This window comes from Durio zibethinus, chromosome 2 (genome assembly GCF_047325235.1).
Source record: "Durio zibethinus cultivar Kanyao isolate XHJ-2024 chromosome 2, ASM4732523v1, whole genome shotgun sequence".
Lineage (NCBI taxonomy): Eukaryota > Viridiplantae > Streptophyta > Magnoliopsida > Malvales > Malvaceae > Durio > Durio zibethinus.
The window spans coordinates 5,644,350-5,657,555 of record NC_143163.1 but is presented as its reverse complement, the minus strand read 5'-3'; the positions used below and the strand labels follow the sequence as shown (position 1 = coordinate 5,657,555).

The following is a 13,206-nucleotide window of genomic DNA, read 5'->3' as shown; positions in this document are numbered from 1 at the left end:
AATATTATATTTTATATATTTATATTATATTTTAGATAAAAATTATATATAATATTTTGTCACTTACAAATATAAAATATAATTTTTAATATCATTAAATTTATATATAATTATTATTAAATTTTTAATTAATATTATTTTTATATATTTTTTATATTACATTGATGTCATGTTACCTATCATATTTTATATCGACACGTCCATAAAAGCACAGCCAAAGGACAAATTAGAATATCATCCATATAGAAAACGTCCACTCGTTGCTAAATGCCATGCGTCAGACCAGATGTATCTGTAAAGTGTAACCCCTACTGTCTCTACATTTTTACCCCCACAATTATTGGAGCTTCCTATTTTATTTTGCAAATCATTAACAGAAATTGTAGTTTTTCCTTTTGCGTTGCATTAAAAATTTAAAAGCACAATTTTCGTCCTTTTTTCCACCAAAGGGTCACACCTCAAACTTCATTTTCCTTGAAAAAAAAAAAAAAAAAAAACTACTCCTTCACTAACCACATATATATTTACTAAACTACCCTCGTCATATAACCTTGGCGGCCGTTAGTAGTGACATTTCCTAACTGAATCTGACCGTTACTTTTTCCGTCACCGTTAACATCCTTCGACTCCATCTTCATCTTCTTAGCCTCTTTCCTCCATCCCACCAATTTTCCAAAAAGACCTTCCATTTCCTCCAGCGTTTTCCCTTGAGTCTCCGGCAAGCACGTATAGAAAAAGAAAAACGCCACTGTCGCAATCCCGGAGAATAAGAAAAACGCCCCGCCAATGGTAATCGCCTTGTACAACGAAATAAATGTCATCGATATTACCCCGCTCGTCACCCTGTTAACCGCCACTCCCATACTCGCTCCCTGCGCGCGTAGCCTCAACGGGAAGATCTCCGAGCTGTACACCCACGTGATGGGCCCCGCCCCTATCGAGAACAACCCCACGTATGCCAAAACCATCGCGATGCACAATCCGATGGCCCACATTTGTTTCTCCGTCGAATGATCTATAATCGTTAGTGACAGTCCGAGTGTAGCCGATGAGGCCACCATGCCTGCGAAGCTGCTGAGGAGCAACGGACGCCGTCCGATTCGATCTAGTAAAAACGTGGCCACCAAGATGAAGATCGTCTTGACGAATCCGACAGCTATGGTGGCGAGTAGCTTATCGTTTGATGACGTGATCCCGGCTTTTGCAAAAATCCTTGGACTGTACAAAACGACAGCGTCTATGCCGGACGCTTGCTGGAAGAAATGAATCCCAATGGCGCATATCAACACGTGCCTAACAGCAGGCGTGGGGTATAAAAGTAATTCTTTCCAAACGCCTTCACCGTGTGATTGTTTTTGGACCTGAACGACGTCGTCGTTGCAATCTTGGGGGATTCCAGCTGCTTCTTTGATGTCACCGAGTCTAAGCTGAGCTTCTTCTTTAGTGTCTGAAGTTTTGTCGAGAACTGTCTTGGCTTCACCGAGTCGGCCTTGCATAACCAGCCAACGCGGCGACTCGGGCATCGCTAGAACACCAACAGCCAATAAAACCGATGGGATTGCACCGACGCCAAGCATCAGCCGCCACCCTAAGTTTGTTGGCAGCTTCGAAAATGCATAGTTCGAAACGTACCCCAACAATATACCACCATTAATAAAAATCTATACCCCCCAAAAAAAAAACCATATTAGCTTTCGCTTCTATCAAACAATATATATCATAGTAAGTAAACTATAAGTAAATTTCAAAGGTTTTAGGACCTCGGGGAACGAGGTGAGGAAACCGCGAGAGGAAGCGGGGGAGACTTCAGCAGTGTAAACAGGAGCAATCATGAGGGCATAGCCGACGCCGATTCCAGCAACGAAACGACCCACCATAAGGAAAGCATAGTTTGTAGCGAAGCCCATGAGGAGAGCTCCCACAAAGAAAATGGCAGCGGCGAACACGACGGTGTAACGGCGGCCGATCCAGTCGGAGGTTCGACCAGCAACGCATGAACCGACAAGACAGTACAAGTTAAGGATACCGACAAGGATTTCAACTTGAACGTCGTTGATTTTGAGCTCGTCTTTTATGAATATAATAGCTCCACTCATCACTCCAATATCTATTTCATGCAATCAACAAAGAAATTGCTTATCCAAAATTAAAAAAAAAAAAAAATCACCACAAAAAACTTATCCAAACTTTTTCAAATTTTCATGGGAAAAAGATGTAACTGTTCTCTACTTTACTTACCATAACCAAGTAAGATGGAAGCCAAGGAAGCAAGTATGGCACAAGCTAAAGCGAACTTGTTCCTTTTAGGTTTCTTTGCAGGCTCAAAATCTGCAAGAGTTTTGTTGTCTACTATGACTGGTCGAGTTGAAACGGCACCATCCTCTATTCCCAACCCAGCCATCTTTGATAGCTAGAAAAGGAAAGAGAAAAGGAGGCTAGACTTGTTGTATAGTAGTGTAAGAGGTAGTAATATTAGAGATTCAAGCAGACATTGAATCTCCCAAGTTTGCCATTGTTAAGATGCGGAGTTTACTTAAATAGACAAAAAAAGTTACATCAAGGGGTCGACCATAACGCTTTCCCCATTACGTTAATTGTTTTTTTCTTCTTTCTTTTCCATAATTTCACCGTCCATATTTCCTTTTTTTTTTTTTTTTTTGGTTATTAGCTTATTTTCTTCACGTTTAGCTACCACAAAACGTTAAGGACAAAATATGGACGATGAGGCAGCATCAATGCATAGTGACATTTGGGGTAAAAAAAGTCAGTCAAAAGAGGAAATTCAGAAATTTACTGTCGTATTCTCATCAAGAATTTCAAAGTTTAATTGTGTAGTGTGCATAAAAAAGAAATAGAAATATGAGTAATAATGAGTGATATTAGTAGAAAGTTAATTATTTATGGTTAATAATTCAATTTTTCTGTAAGTAGTGTAGATCTATTCTTGAATCAGATCGGATCAACCCTGATTAATATTTAAAATTTTTGTTTAAAGCTCACCTTGACTTATTAAGTTTGAATAAGTCCAACACTACTTAAAAAATATAAATTAAAAATTTTAAAAATAATTTTATATTAATATTTATTAAACATCTAATTTAAAATTATTAATAATAAGTAAAAGGATCTAATTTGAATATAATTATTTTAACAAAAGTCCACATCATGTGTGTGTAAAGATAAAAGAAGCATTGAAAAAATTAATTAAAAAAATTTTAATTTTGATATCACATTAAGTATTAAATTTAAAATCAATTAATAATAAATAAAAAGATTCAACTTGAATATAAATTTATAAAATATTAAAAATTTATTATACGTGAGATAATTTATTTTAATAATATTATATAATAAAATTTAAGTTTAAATAATAATATTTTTTATTTATTAAATAACGATTCGAGTTTGGTTGATTTCAATATTCACATCCAATGCTGGACTTGCAAGCTAAATATGTGTCCAACTCATTAATAAGTGATCCAGAGGAGCAGTGACGTTCAATTATAAAACAATATATTTGTCTTATACATTGATCACGAAAGGAGAAGTTGTACGTTTGCTATAGCATAATAAACAATATCGATTACTTGATGATCTGTTCATTTAAGATTATATTAACTTTCTAAACAAATTATTAGTCTCATAATTAATTTTAACATATGTTGCATTTTGATTCGTAATTAAGCATTGCTACCAACCTTAGCTAGCTAGCTTATGAAAACAGTACTGTCCATTTTTTTTAATAATAAAAAAATTAATTATTTAAATTACAAACTTTAAGCTTTAGGAGGAAATTTCAACTCGTATATAATTAATTTTTCCTTTTTTTTTTTTCAAGTCAAGCGGTTCAACGAGGGAAGACAAACAGTAGGCATGGACAGATCAATGGAATTGTGAGTCTGTGAAGCCCTAAAGTTTGATAATTTCCTAAAGTCAGCAAAGACAGCCGAATCGATCAAAATTTGGGAAGAACCCACTTCGCTTTTTATAATGATGGACAGAAAGACACCCTTCTTGCAAATTGCACTCCCTCGATTGCCTTCAATAATTATTTACTATTTTATTATTTATAATTTTCGTCATTCTCTTTAAAAATCCAAAAAAATTATAAATAAAATAGTTTATTTCGCAATTACACTTGCAAGTTTGCACGTATAAATTTCTTCTTTCTTCAACGTGAAGAAATATATATATATATATATGTATATACATATACATATACATATATATAAAGGTTAGAAGTAGCAAACTTACAAAAGCTCAAATAATTTTATAAATAAATTATGTTTTATTATCTATGAATTTAAGATTTAATTTAATTAATTTTAAGAATTAATATTAAATAAATATAAATTTTAAATATCAATGCTTATAATTTTTTATTTTTAAATTATGATTTTTATATAAAAATAATTTTAATCAAATTAAAAATATGTGACGTGACATATACATGAACTTGAAGACTAATAGGCATTTTTTACATAATCTAAGTGAGAATATTCTTATGTATTTGATGTGTTATTGAAAGAAAGAAGAAGAAAACAAGAAAAATCTACTTGCCATTGAAATTTTGAAGCCACGCATCAAAATTGGTGATGCTAGGAATTCAATTCGGATAAGATATCATACGGGGCATAAGAAAATTTGTATTTTTAATTTGACTCGTATGTCATAAAAATTGACTACATTGAAAGTGTCAAGACAACTCCTACAAACTTCAATTTCTTATTAGCAAAGAGATCCTGCTGCCGTTTCTTTGATCTTTCATATAGATTATATATGTTCAGATATATTGGATTCTCAATTTAGCCTTTGGACCCACGCTTATGTTCACGTTCGGGATTCGGATCTTCAAAGAGTATAAATCATTTCATTTTGATATTTCTTCTGGGTTTTTGGTATTATTGGATATTCTTTTGTTTTTATATAAAAAATTGTTCTTATAATAAATTAAAAAATGAGACAGTGCTACACACATTGATATATTACACTCAAATAATGCGTTCACTCATTTTTTTAAGTTTTATTTTAGGAATTTAAATGAAAATTAATAAAACTTTTATGAGTAATAATAGAAATTGAAAAATAAAATTTTATGTAAGCATGTGAAATGAGTGCATCTAAATTTTTTTTTAAAAATTAAGTATTATTGGGTATTTCTTTAAGCAAAGAACTGTTTTTTTTTTTTTTTGGTGGGTGAGGGTGGGCTGCTATGCTTCAAAATATCATTTCATTTGCTTAATTATTTTCTCAATTTTATAATAAAAAATAAAATGTTTAACAAACTCAAAAATCTATTTTTTTTTGTTATGATTTTGCTTTTAGGAAAACATAAATATATGCTCTAATTTTATTTTCTTAAAAGAATATAAAATGTGAGGAAAAAGAAAAGAGAAAAAATGTAAAAAAAAAAAACTAAATATTCTACTTAATTGTCATATATTCGACTCATTTTTCACATCTCCAACAACATTAATTTATAGTAAGAAACATAGAAGAAACTATAATTTTTTCTTTACCAATCCATTTGGCACTTCAAATGATGGAGACATTGAACCGAAAGAATGGCAAAGCAGCACCAATTTTAATAAGCCAATAAATCTACAAAATTTTAAAGAAATAGTGATGGTCAAATTATCTAAGATAATATAAAAATTAGTTAAATAAACAACTTCAGTTGAGCTGTACCTCATTTTGTCTGGCTCTCAACTTGCACCCCCTCCATGTTTCCTTGTCGGTGGCCATGTTGTCTCATCCAAATTGATCAAAGAGTTTCCTTTTTGGATAAATTACTAAAACAATTGTATATCATTATCATCATGTTGATTAAGGGGGAATAAGTTTTACAATTAATGCAATATCCTTCATGAATTTGATAAACAGTTCATTAAATTAAAAAAAAAAAAAAAGACAAGTCTTAAAATAGTATTTTTTGTTTTGAAGATGTAGGTTGAAATTATTTGGATTCGAATTTAAATTTTACAAATATCACAATCTTTCTCAACAAAAATAGTATTGTAATCATGTTAATCGGTGCTTATAAACACCCAACAATTGGATGCATTGACTAAAAATAAATCAAACAAGTTGATAACTAACATTGTACACAAAAAAAAAATTTTTTTCCTTTTTTTTAAAATAAATAAGTTTATTTCCACTTGTTAAAAGAAAAGGTGAAAGAGAAACGAAGATTGAGTGCAAGGATTCGCAAAAAATAGTTAAAATAAAAGGAAACTGTGAAAAGGAAGGAGATGCATGGTTGTTCATTCAACATGCCTGACTCAGTAAATGAGTGATGAGGAAAAAGAAAGGGACATAATTGGCATATTTTGGAATAATTCAGCTACTTTTGTCATTTGATTGTTTAACGTTTTTCCAAGTAATGATTCTGAAGTATCAAACAGCTTTTTTATTTTGATAGAAAATGTCAGGCTCTTCTTTTACTTACTTATGACAAAGCAATGCCAATCAGTGTGGAATACATTCTAAGATCCTTTTGAAAAGTTGTGTTCCCACGTAAACTTTGCAGATGATCAAATGCTTTATTAGACTCTTAAGTTTGATTAGTCATTATCGTAAATGACTTTGTTCTTAAATATATATATAAAATCCAGGAATTAAAAATACGTTGCCTTAATCAGAATGAATTGGGCATCAATTTGATAATGACAAAGCAAGGCCAGCCGGTGGGGTCTTAGAAGTATTGGAGTGGTGAAATTTGCTTCCTCCTTAGTCCAATACACGTGCCTTTGAATTTTGCTTAACTGCCATTAATATCTCCGCAAAATCTCTTTGTAAAGCTCCTGAACTCCAGGCTCCAATCATTGTCATTTCACCCCACCATTTTTTAAGTTTCCTTGGTGCACTGTCGATTTTGCCCATCTCCCATTAACCCATTTTCAATGGCGTGGACACATCTTAGCCACTTCAATTACATGGACATTAATTTAGCTTCTCGTGTCATTTTAATGCTCGAGTTTGGGATTTTTTTTAAATTGATGGACGATTTTTTTTTTTTTTTTTGAAAATAAAAATTCGAACTCTGTTTTTTGAATGCCTCAAGTGCTTTCTTTGTGTCCTTAATTGATCCAATAATTCAAGTATAAGCGAAAAATATTAAGTGGGAGTTTATATTCTATCACATTAAAAATATGATATAGTTAAGTTAATCATACTTTTAATTAAATTAAATGTTAATTTTAATAAAAAAATTTTAATATAAATTTTTTTATAAATTCTTTTAATCATAATTATAATAACAATAATTATTATTTTTAATTTTATCATTTATTTAAATAAATTTTAAATTAAAAATTTACTCTTTGTAGCCAAGAATGTTATATATATTTATTATTGGGTTATGATTTACATAAATAAAAAATTTCATATTATTAAAAAATCTGAATAAGATATCTTACATATGCATGAAGAACTCAATAATCTAATAATTTAAGTTTTTTTACTCAAGTGGTGTCTAACATATATATAAGCTTTTTGGTATATTCTCATGAATTTCAAGTGTGCTTCATCTCTCTAACAAGTAGTATCAGAGTCAAAAGTCACGGATTTAAGTTTCAATAATGTTGATGAGGAAGAAATTGTTGGCAGATTGGAGGTTAACCGCATCCATCAACTCTATGTACTCAAATATCGATATTAAAAGAGATTATTAGCATATTGAAAGTTGGACGTGTCCATCAATTTTGTGTGCTAAAACACCAGTATTAAAAAATTCAATTTTAATGTAACGAATATATGATAATAAATATAAACGAAACATTCAATGGACGATATGTTGAGTTAATATAAAGTATAAGCTTGAAATACTACTGAGACAACCTAGGCACCCAGGTTGAGTACTGTACCTTTACCCAAAAAGCATACTAAAGATATAAAGTTACCTGGTCAAATGAAATATTGATAGGATTTACTCATACGATAGAGTTGAAGTGAGATTTGATTAGAACTCACAAGTAAAAAAGAGATTGTTGAAATATGATTCACATGAGAGTAAAAAATCTCATATTATTAATAAATTTAAATAAAATGTATTATATATACATGAATGATCTAATAATTTAATAACATAAATTTTTAAGTTCAAATGATGTTTAATATATTTATATAAATTTTTTAACATACTCTTATATAGACTTAATATGTGATTTATCTTTTTAACATTCATTAGTTAATTTATTATTAGTCGAGTTTTTAAATTTTAAAAGTTGAAATAGGACAAGGGATATGGAGGACAGTTGCTTGTTTCAAGTATGCAGTCAATTGACCAAATAAAAAACTTAAAATACTTTGAAAACGTCGTAATTTTCAATTCAAAGGCGTAAAATTTGCCAGAGCATTTACCCCTGGTCACTGAAGGCTAAGCAATGTCCTTCGTCAAACTAGACAAAATTTATCAGTCTGTCAGTTCCGTAGCAATTATCTGGCCCATTTTAGGTCCGAACTTAGATTTTAAAATTTCGTAAGTGTTCTCCTTACTGTGACCATAGCATTGCATTTGCATTCACACACACTTATTGGTAAAGCATTGCACTGGTCAATAAAAAATGTTTTAAAACTTGTTTATTTTATGATTAGTTTTAAAAGAAACATCTTCTTTATTTTTTTTTTATAAATAGTCTTAATTTTAAAATTTAAAAAAATTATAAGAATTGAGATTTTATAATTAAGATATTCGAATGTTATATTTTTAAAAAATAATTACATAAATCAATTATAGTAAATTTCAAATTTATACTTATCATTTTATTTTTAATGCATAATTTTTGGTTAAAAATCATCTGTTTGGATTTTGCTATTAATTTCATTAAGAACTCTCTTTAAAGTTAATTAAAATGTTATTTTATAATAATATTTTATATTAAATACAGTAATTAATAATTAATGTGATGAATTAATGCATAGAAAAATACATTTACTTAATATAATAATCTAAAAAGTGCACTGCTAGTATATTTCAATATCAATATTGGAAATTTTCTTTTGCATATTTTAAACATTCAACATATTAAACATATTGATATTCCCTTTGTACCTATAGGATAAAGGTGAGAATACATTTCTGTTGAATTACATAACATAAACTTTTTTTTTTTTTTATGCTTACTGATCACTGTCCACATGGTTCATGTAGTTATCATACATACTTATCTTCATAATAATAAATTGCCTCCCCACAAAATATTCAATGGAGACATTTCATGGAAATTGATGGCATGTAATCTTCTAACCCTACACCGATGCTCCTCCAAAGTTCCAAAATAGCAATGGGCGCTGCAGCAATCCTTGTCATTCTTTATTTATTTTTCTAATACAATGGCTTCTATTTGCACCACCATTTTTTTTATTTTATGTCCTTTTTTTTTCAAAATTATTTTAAAATAATTTTTTTTTCAAAAGCTTTTAAAATTCTTTGAATTTGCAAAAAAAAAACTTTTAAAATATTTTAGATATATAAATTCAAAACTTTTTAAAAAATTTTAAATATACAAATCTTAAATTTTTAAAAATTTTTAGATTCTCGTATCCAAAATTTTTTAAAAGATTTCAAGTTTGTAAATCCGAAAATTTTTAAAAGTTTTTATCGTTAGAAACATCATTTACGGGGTTTAAAATTCTCATTAGGAACATTGGTGGTTTTCTCTCCCTCGTATTGTTGAAATTAAAAAGAAATTCAAAGACACACAAGATATAAATAGGTGCTTTTTTATTAAAGTTATAATTTTTCTATCAAATTATAAATGAACTTATAATTATTTGAAACGAATGATGTTTTTTTAATGTCGCAAAAATTTTCAATACATAAGATTTTTTTTTCTTAACTAATTTCTTTTTTATTTATGATTATAAATTTAGGGTTTTTTTTTATGTTTAAATAACTAATCAAATATGAAAATTTTGAATATTTTGAATTTTTTAAAAGTGAAAAAATAATTAAATCATTTTTTAAAAAAGTATGAAGAGCAAAAATCTAAGTGCACTAGAGGTTCCTTTTAAGAGGTTATATAGAAGAAAATATTATAAATGTTAAAATTTGAATTATAAATTTATTAACTATTATATTTTAAAAATAATTATATTAACCAATTAAATTAATTTTTTTCTCTTTGTTTGTTCGCTATTACCAAGTGGATTTGGAGTCTTCAACTCTCAATGGGATCAATTAGAGCTGTTCATGGTAAGAATGTAATTGATTAAGTTTGAGTCGATATAATATTAAGTTCAAGCTCGAATTCGATTCAAAATTTAAGGTTCGAAATTCGACTTGAATTCAATTGAGTTTTATTTTTTTAGCTCGAACTCGACTTGATTTAGAAATCGAGCTACTCGAATTTATTCAATTACGCTCGATTAACATGTAAAAATAAACCCGATTCTTATATTCGACAAAAACTCAATTATTTGTATTCGAGCTCAAGCTCGAGTTCGAGATATTTTATTAATTAAAATAATAAAAATATATTTAAATATAAAAATTACATTAAACTCGTGAGCTGTTCGAACTGGATATAAGAATACTTGAACTTGGCTCATCGATGAGTCAAGCTACTTGAGTTCAAGTTCAACTCGATAATAATTGAACCGAATTCAAGTTTTATTCGAATCAAATTCGAATAACTTGCGAGTACTAATATATCATTTACATCCTTAGTTCATGGGTCAGATTGGATCGGGTTTAGGTCGCACATGGTATGATATTTCAACATTTTAAGTAAACTCAGGGCTTACTTGGTTTGATTTTTCGAATTTCATTTTCTATCTAAACTCGTTTTTATATGTAATAATAAAGTCTTAACCCACCAAAAGTACTAATATTTAAAATTAAAAAAATATATTTTTTTAATAAATTATTAATTTAATTAATTTAATTAATTTTAATTAAATTTATAAGTCATTTTAACTTGAATTCAATTTAATTTTGTTGAATATAATTTAAAATTAATTTATTATTTTAATGTTTTGTATAAAAAATTTAGACTTCATTCTATTGTGTGTAGTAAAACAAATTATCCTTACCCATTATAAAATATAAAGTAAATAAATTTTATCCCATTATTATAAAATATTTTTTAATTTTCGAGTCAAATTGAGCTAAACTTAGGCCTTAAATAATAAAACTCAAATTTATTTTTTTTTATCAAAATTTTTTTGACGAATTTAATATTCATGTCGAAACTTTTTAAAATTTCAAACAAATTTTTAAATTCGAACGGGTTTCCCAACCGAGGAGCAGGTTTAGGACCAACCAGGCCCTCCCCCTTTCCAAGAGACGTGTGATTTAGAATTTGACTTCCTACGCGTTTAGTCAATTTGTCTTCCCATGCATGGCACCCTTGGCTGCAATTGTGGATGAACTATGGGTTTGTTGGCGCCATGGCTTGGCTCAACAAAAGGGTGGACATTTTTCAATCAGTCGAATCTCTCTCTCTCTTCAATATTGCAATTTAATATGAACTTCTCATTCCATGAGCCGAATTAAAAGTTGAGCGTTAGAGATAAGGGCTCGAGCTCTAATTTAACAAGGAAATTGGAAGGAAAGTCAACATAAATGAACCATTTTAAAAAATTAATCGAATCATTGAAGATAATATTAATGAGGACACTTTTTGGCTGTCTTCCATGTTCAATATTATAGGTAAAGAAACTAAAAATCAAGTTTGGGTCACCAATATTCACTGCAAATAATTAATATTTATGTCATTCACTCCACGACAAAAAAAAAAAAAAATAATGTCGATTGATTTATCAATTTGAACAAGTTTAGACAACATTTTCTGTCTACATTTTCTTTTCATTGTTCATCCATAAAGTATTGTCAATTTCATTCAGTTTTCATCAACAAAAATTTGTGGTTCATGAATCAGAAAGTAACACAGACAAATAATTCCTCAACATATTGTCACTGAGAGTGATATCACAACACCATGCATGTGTACCCATTTGCTCCAATTTTTTGGATGCCTACATTTGTTCTTCTCATGCCTTTATTGTATTGTTTGTCATTGTCAAATTAAAGATGATAGCTCAATCCTTTTTTTTTTTTGACCCGACTTAAATTTTTAAGATCGGTTTTTTTTTAATTGAATTTCGAGTCTAGTAGAACAAAATCGATATCAAATTTTTGGTAAACTTGCTCCATCCCGCTTGACCTAATATATATAATTATTTTTTAATTATTTATTTAAATTTAAATTTAAATTTATTATATTTATTTATTTTATATTTATATTAAAAATAATATTTTATATTTTAAAATAATATTTTATTAATTTCGAATTAAATCAAATATAATTTTATAAAATATCAAATCAAATTAAATTCGAATTTAAATATAAAAAAAAAATAAATCGGATCAAATTTAGATTGAACAAAAATCTATTTCAACTCGGCCATCTTTAGTAACAATTATTACATCACTGCATCACAATCACGTCATAATTACAATCACAAGAAAATAGAAAACCAGACACCAATGTTTGCATTTTTTTTAGGAAAATTTGATAACTTTAATGTTTCCATGATGTAGTAGCATCTTATATATGATCACTGTATCCTATATAGAAGTGGGGGATTCTGTTGATCTAACCTTGTTGAAAGAGACCAGAGACTTTTCCTTACCAATCATATTTCAAAAAAGTTTTCTTCCAATGCATCATGAAAAGGGTTGCTAACTTTTTGCTTTGTAGAGCGGGCGGGCGGGCGATTGGATTAGTGCTATAGATTTTCATTTTGCTACAGTTGGTAAAAAGTTTACAATTTAGTTAGCAAATTCATGTGCCTGAATCCAAGATAGTGCTTAATTGGATTGCTTGTAAACAGTATGATATATATATATATATTATCATTATGTTTTTTCGGATAATGCATGAAAATGTGGAGGGTTGGGAGTTTCGAATGTGTTTGTATGATCTTCTGTATTTAAAGGCGATCTTAAGATTTGTAGTCCAATCCGAACCTGACAAGTTTCGACTCGATTCGATTTTATAAGTTTGATTTTTTTTAAAAAAAAATTGAGTTTCAAATTTGGCCGGATTAAGTATTATTAAAAAAAATCGAGTCATTCTACATTTTTCATTGTGTGGATACCGCAGCATTGTGCATTTTTCAAAATTTAGCATTGTGCATTTTTCAAAATTTAGCATTTCAAAATTCGCTTAAAGTTCTCTTTTTCTCCTTTGGTGCAGATTG

At 29.0% G+C, this 13,206-nt stretch overlaps 1 protein-coding gene across 1 annotated transcript; it reads right to left on the bottom strand.

The window, feature by feature from the left end:
* Positions 1-370: 370 nt before the first annotated feature.
* On the bottom strand, positions 371-2,511 carry LOC111308332 (polyol transporter 5-like). Its single transcript, XM_022906653.2, has 3 exons — positions 2,239-2,511; positions 1,761-2,107; positions 371-1,661 (listed from the first exon to the last, which is right to left on the bottom strand). The coding sequence occupies exons 1-3, from the start codon at positions 2,399-2,401 to the stop codon at positions 528-530; spliced, it is 1,644 nt and encodes a 547-aa protein (XP_022762388.2). The 5' UTR covers positions 2,402-2,511; the 3' UTR covers positions 371-527.
* Positions 2,512-13,206: the final 10,695 nt, after the last annotated feature.

Excerpts from the sequence above, each read along its gene's own strand:
- LOC111308332 (XM_022906653.2), bottom strand. The coding sequence starts at position 2,401 with ATGGCTGGGTTGGGAATAGAGGATGGTGCCGTTTCAACTCGACCAGTC. Across the intron at positions 2,108-2,238 it reads TTCCATCTTACTTGGTTATG|ATATTGGAGTGATGAGTGGA; the intron begins GTAAGTAAAGTA and ends TGCATGAAATAG. Across the intron at positions 1,662-1,760 it reads TCCTCACCTCGTTCCCCGAG|ATTTTTATTAATGGTGGTAT; the intron begins GTCCTAAAACCT and ends TGGGGGGTATAG.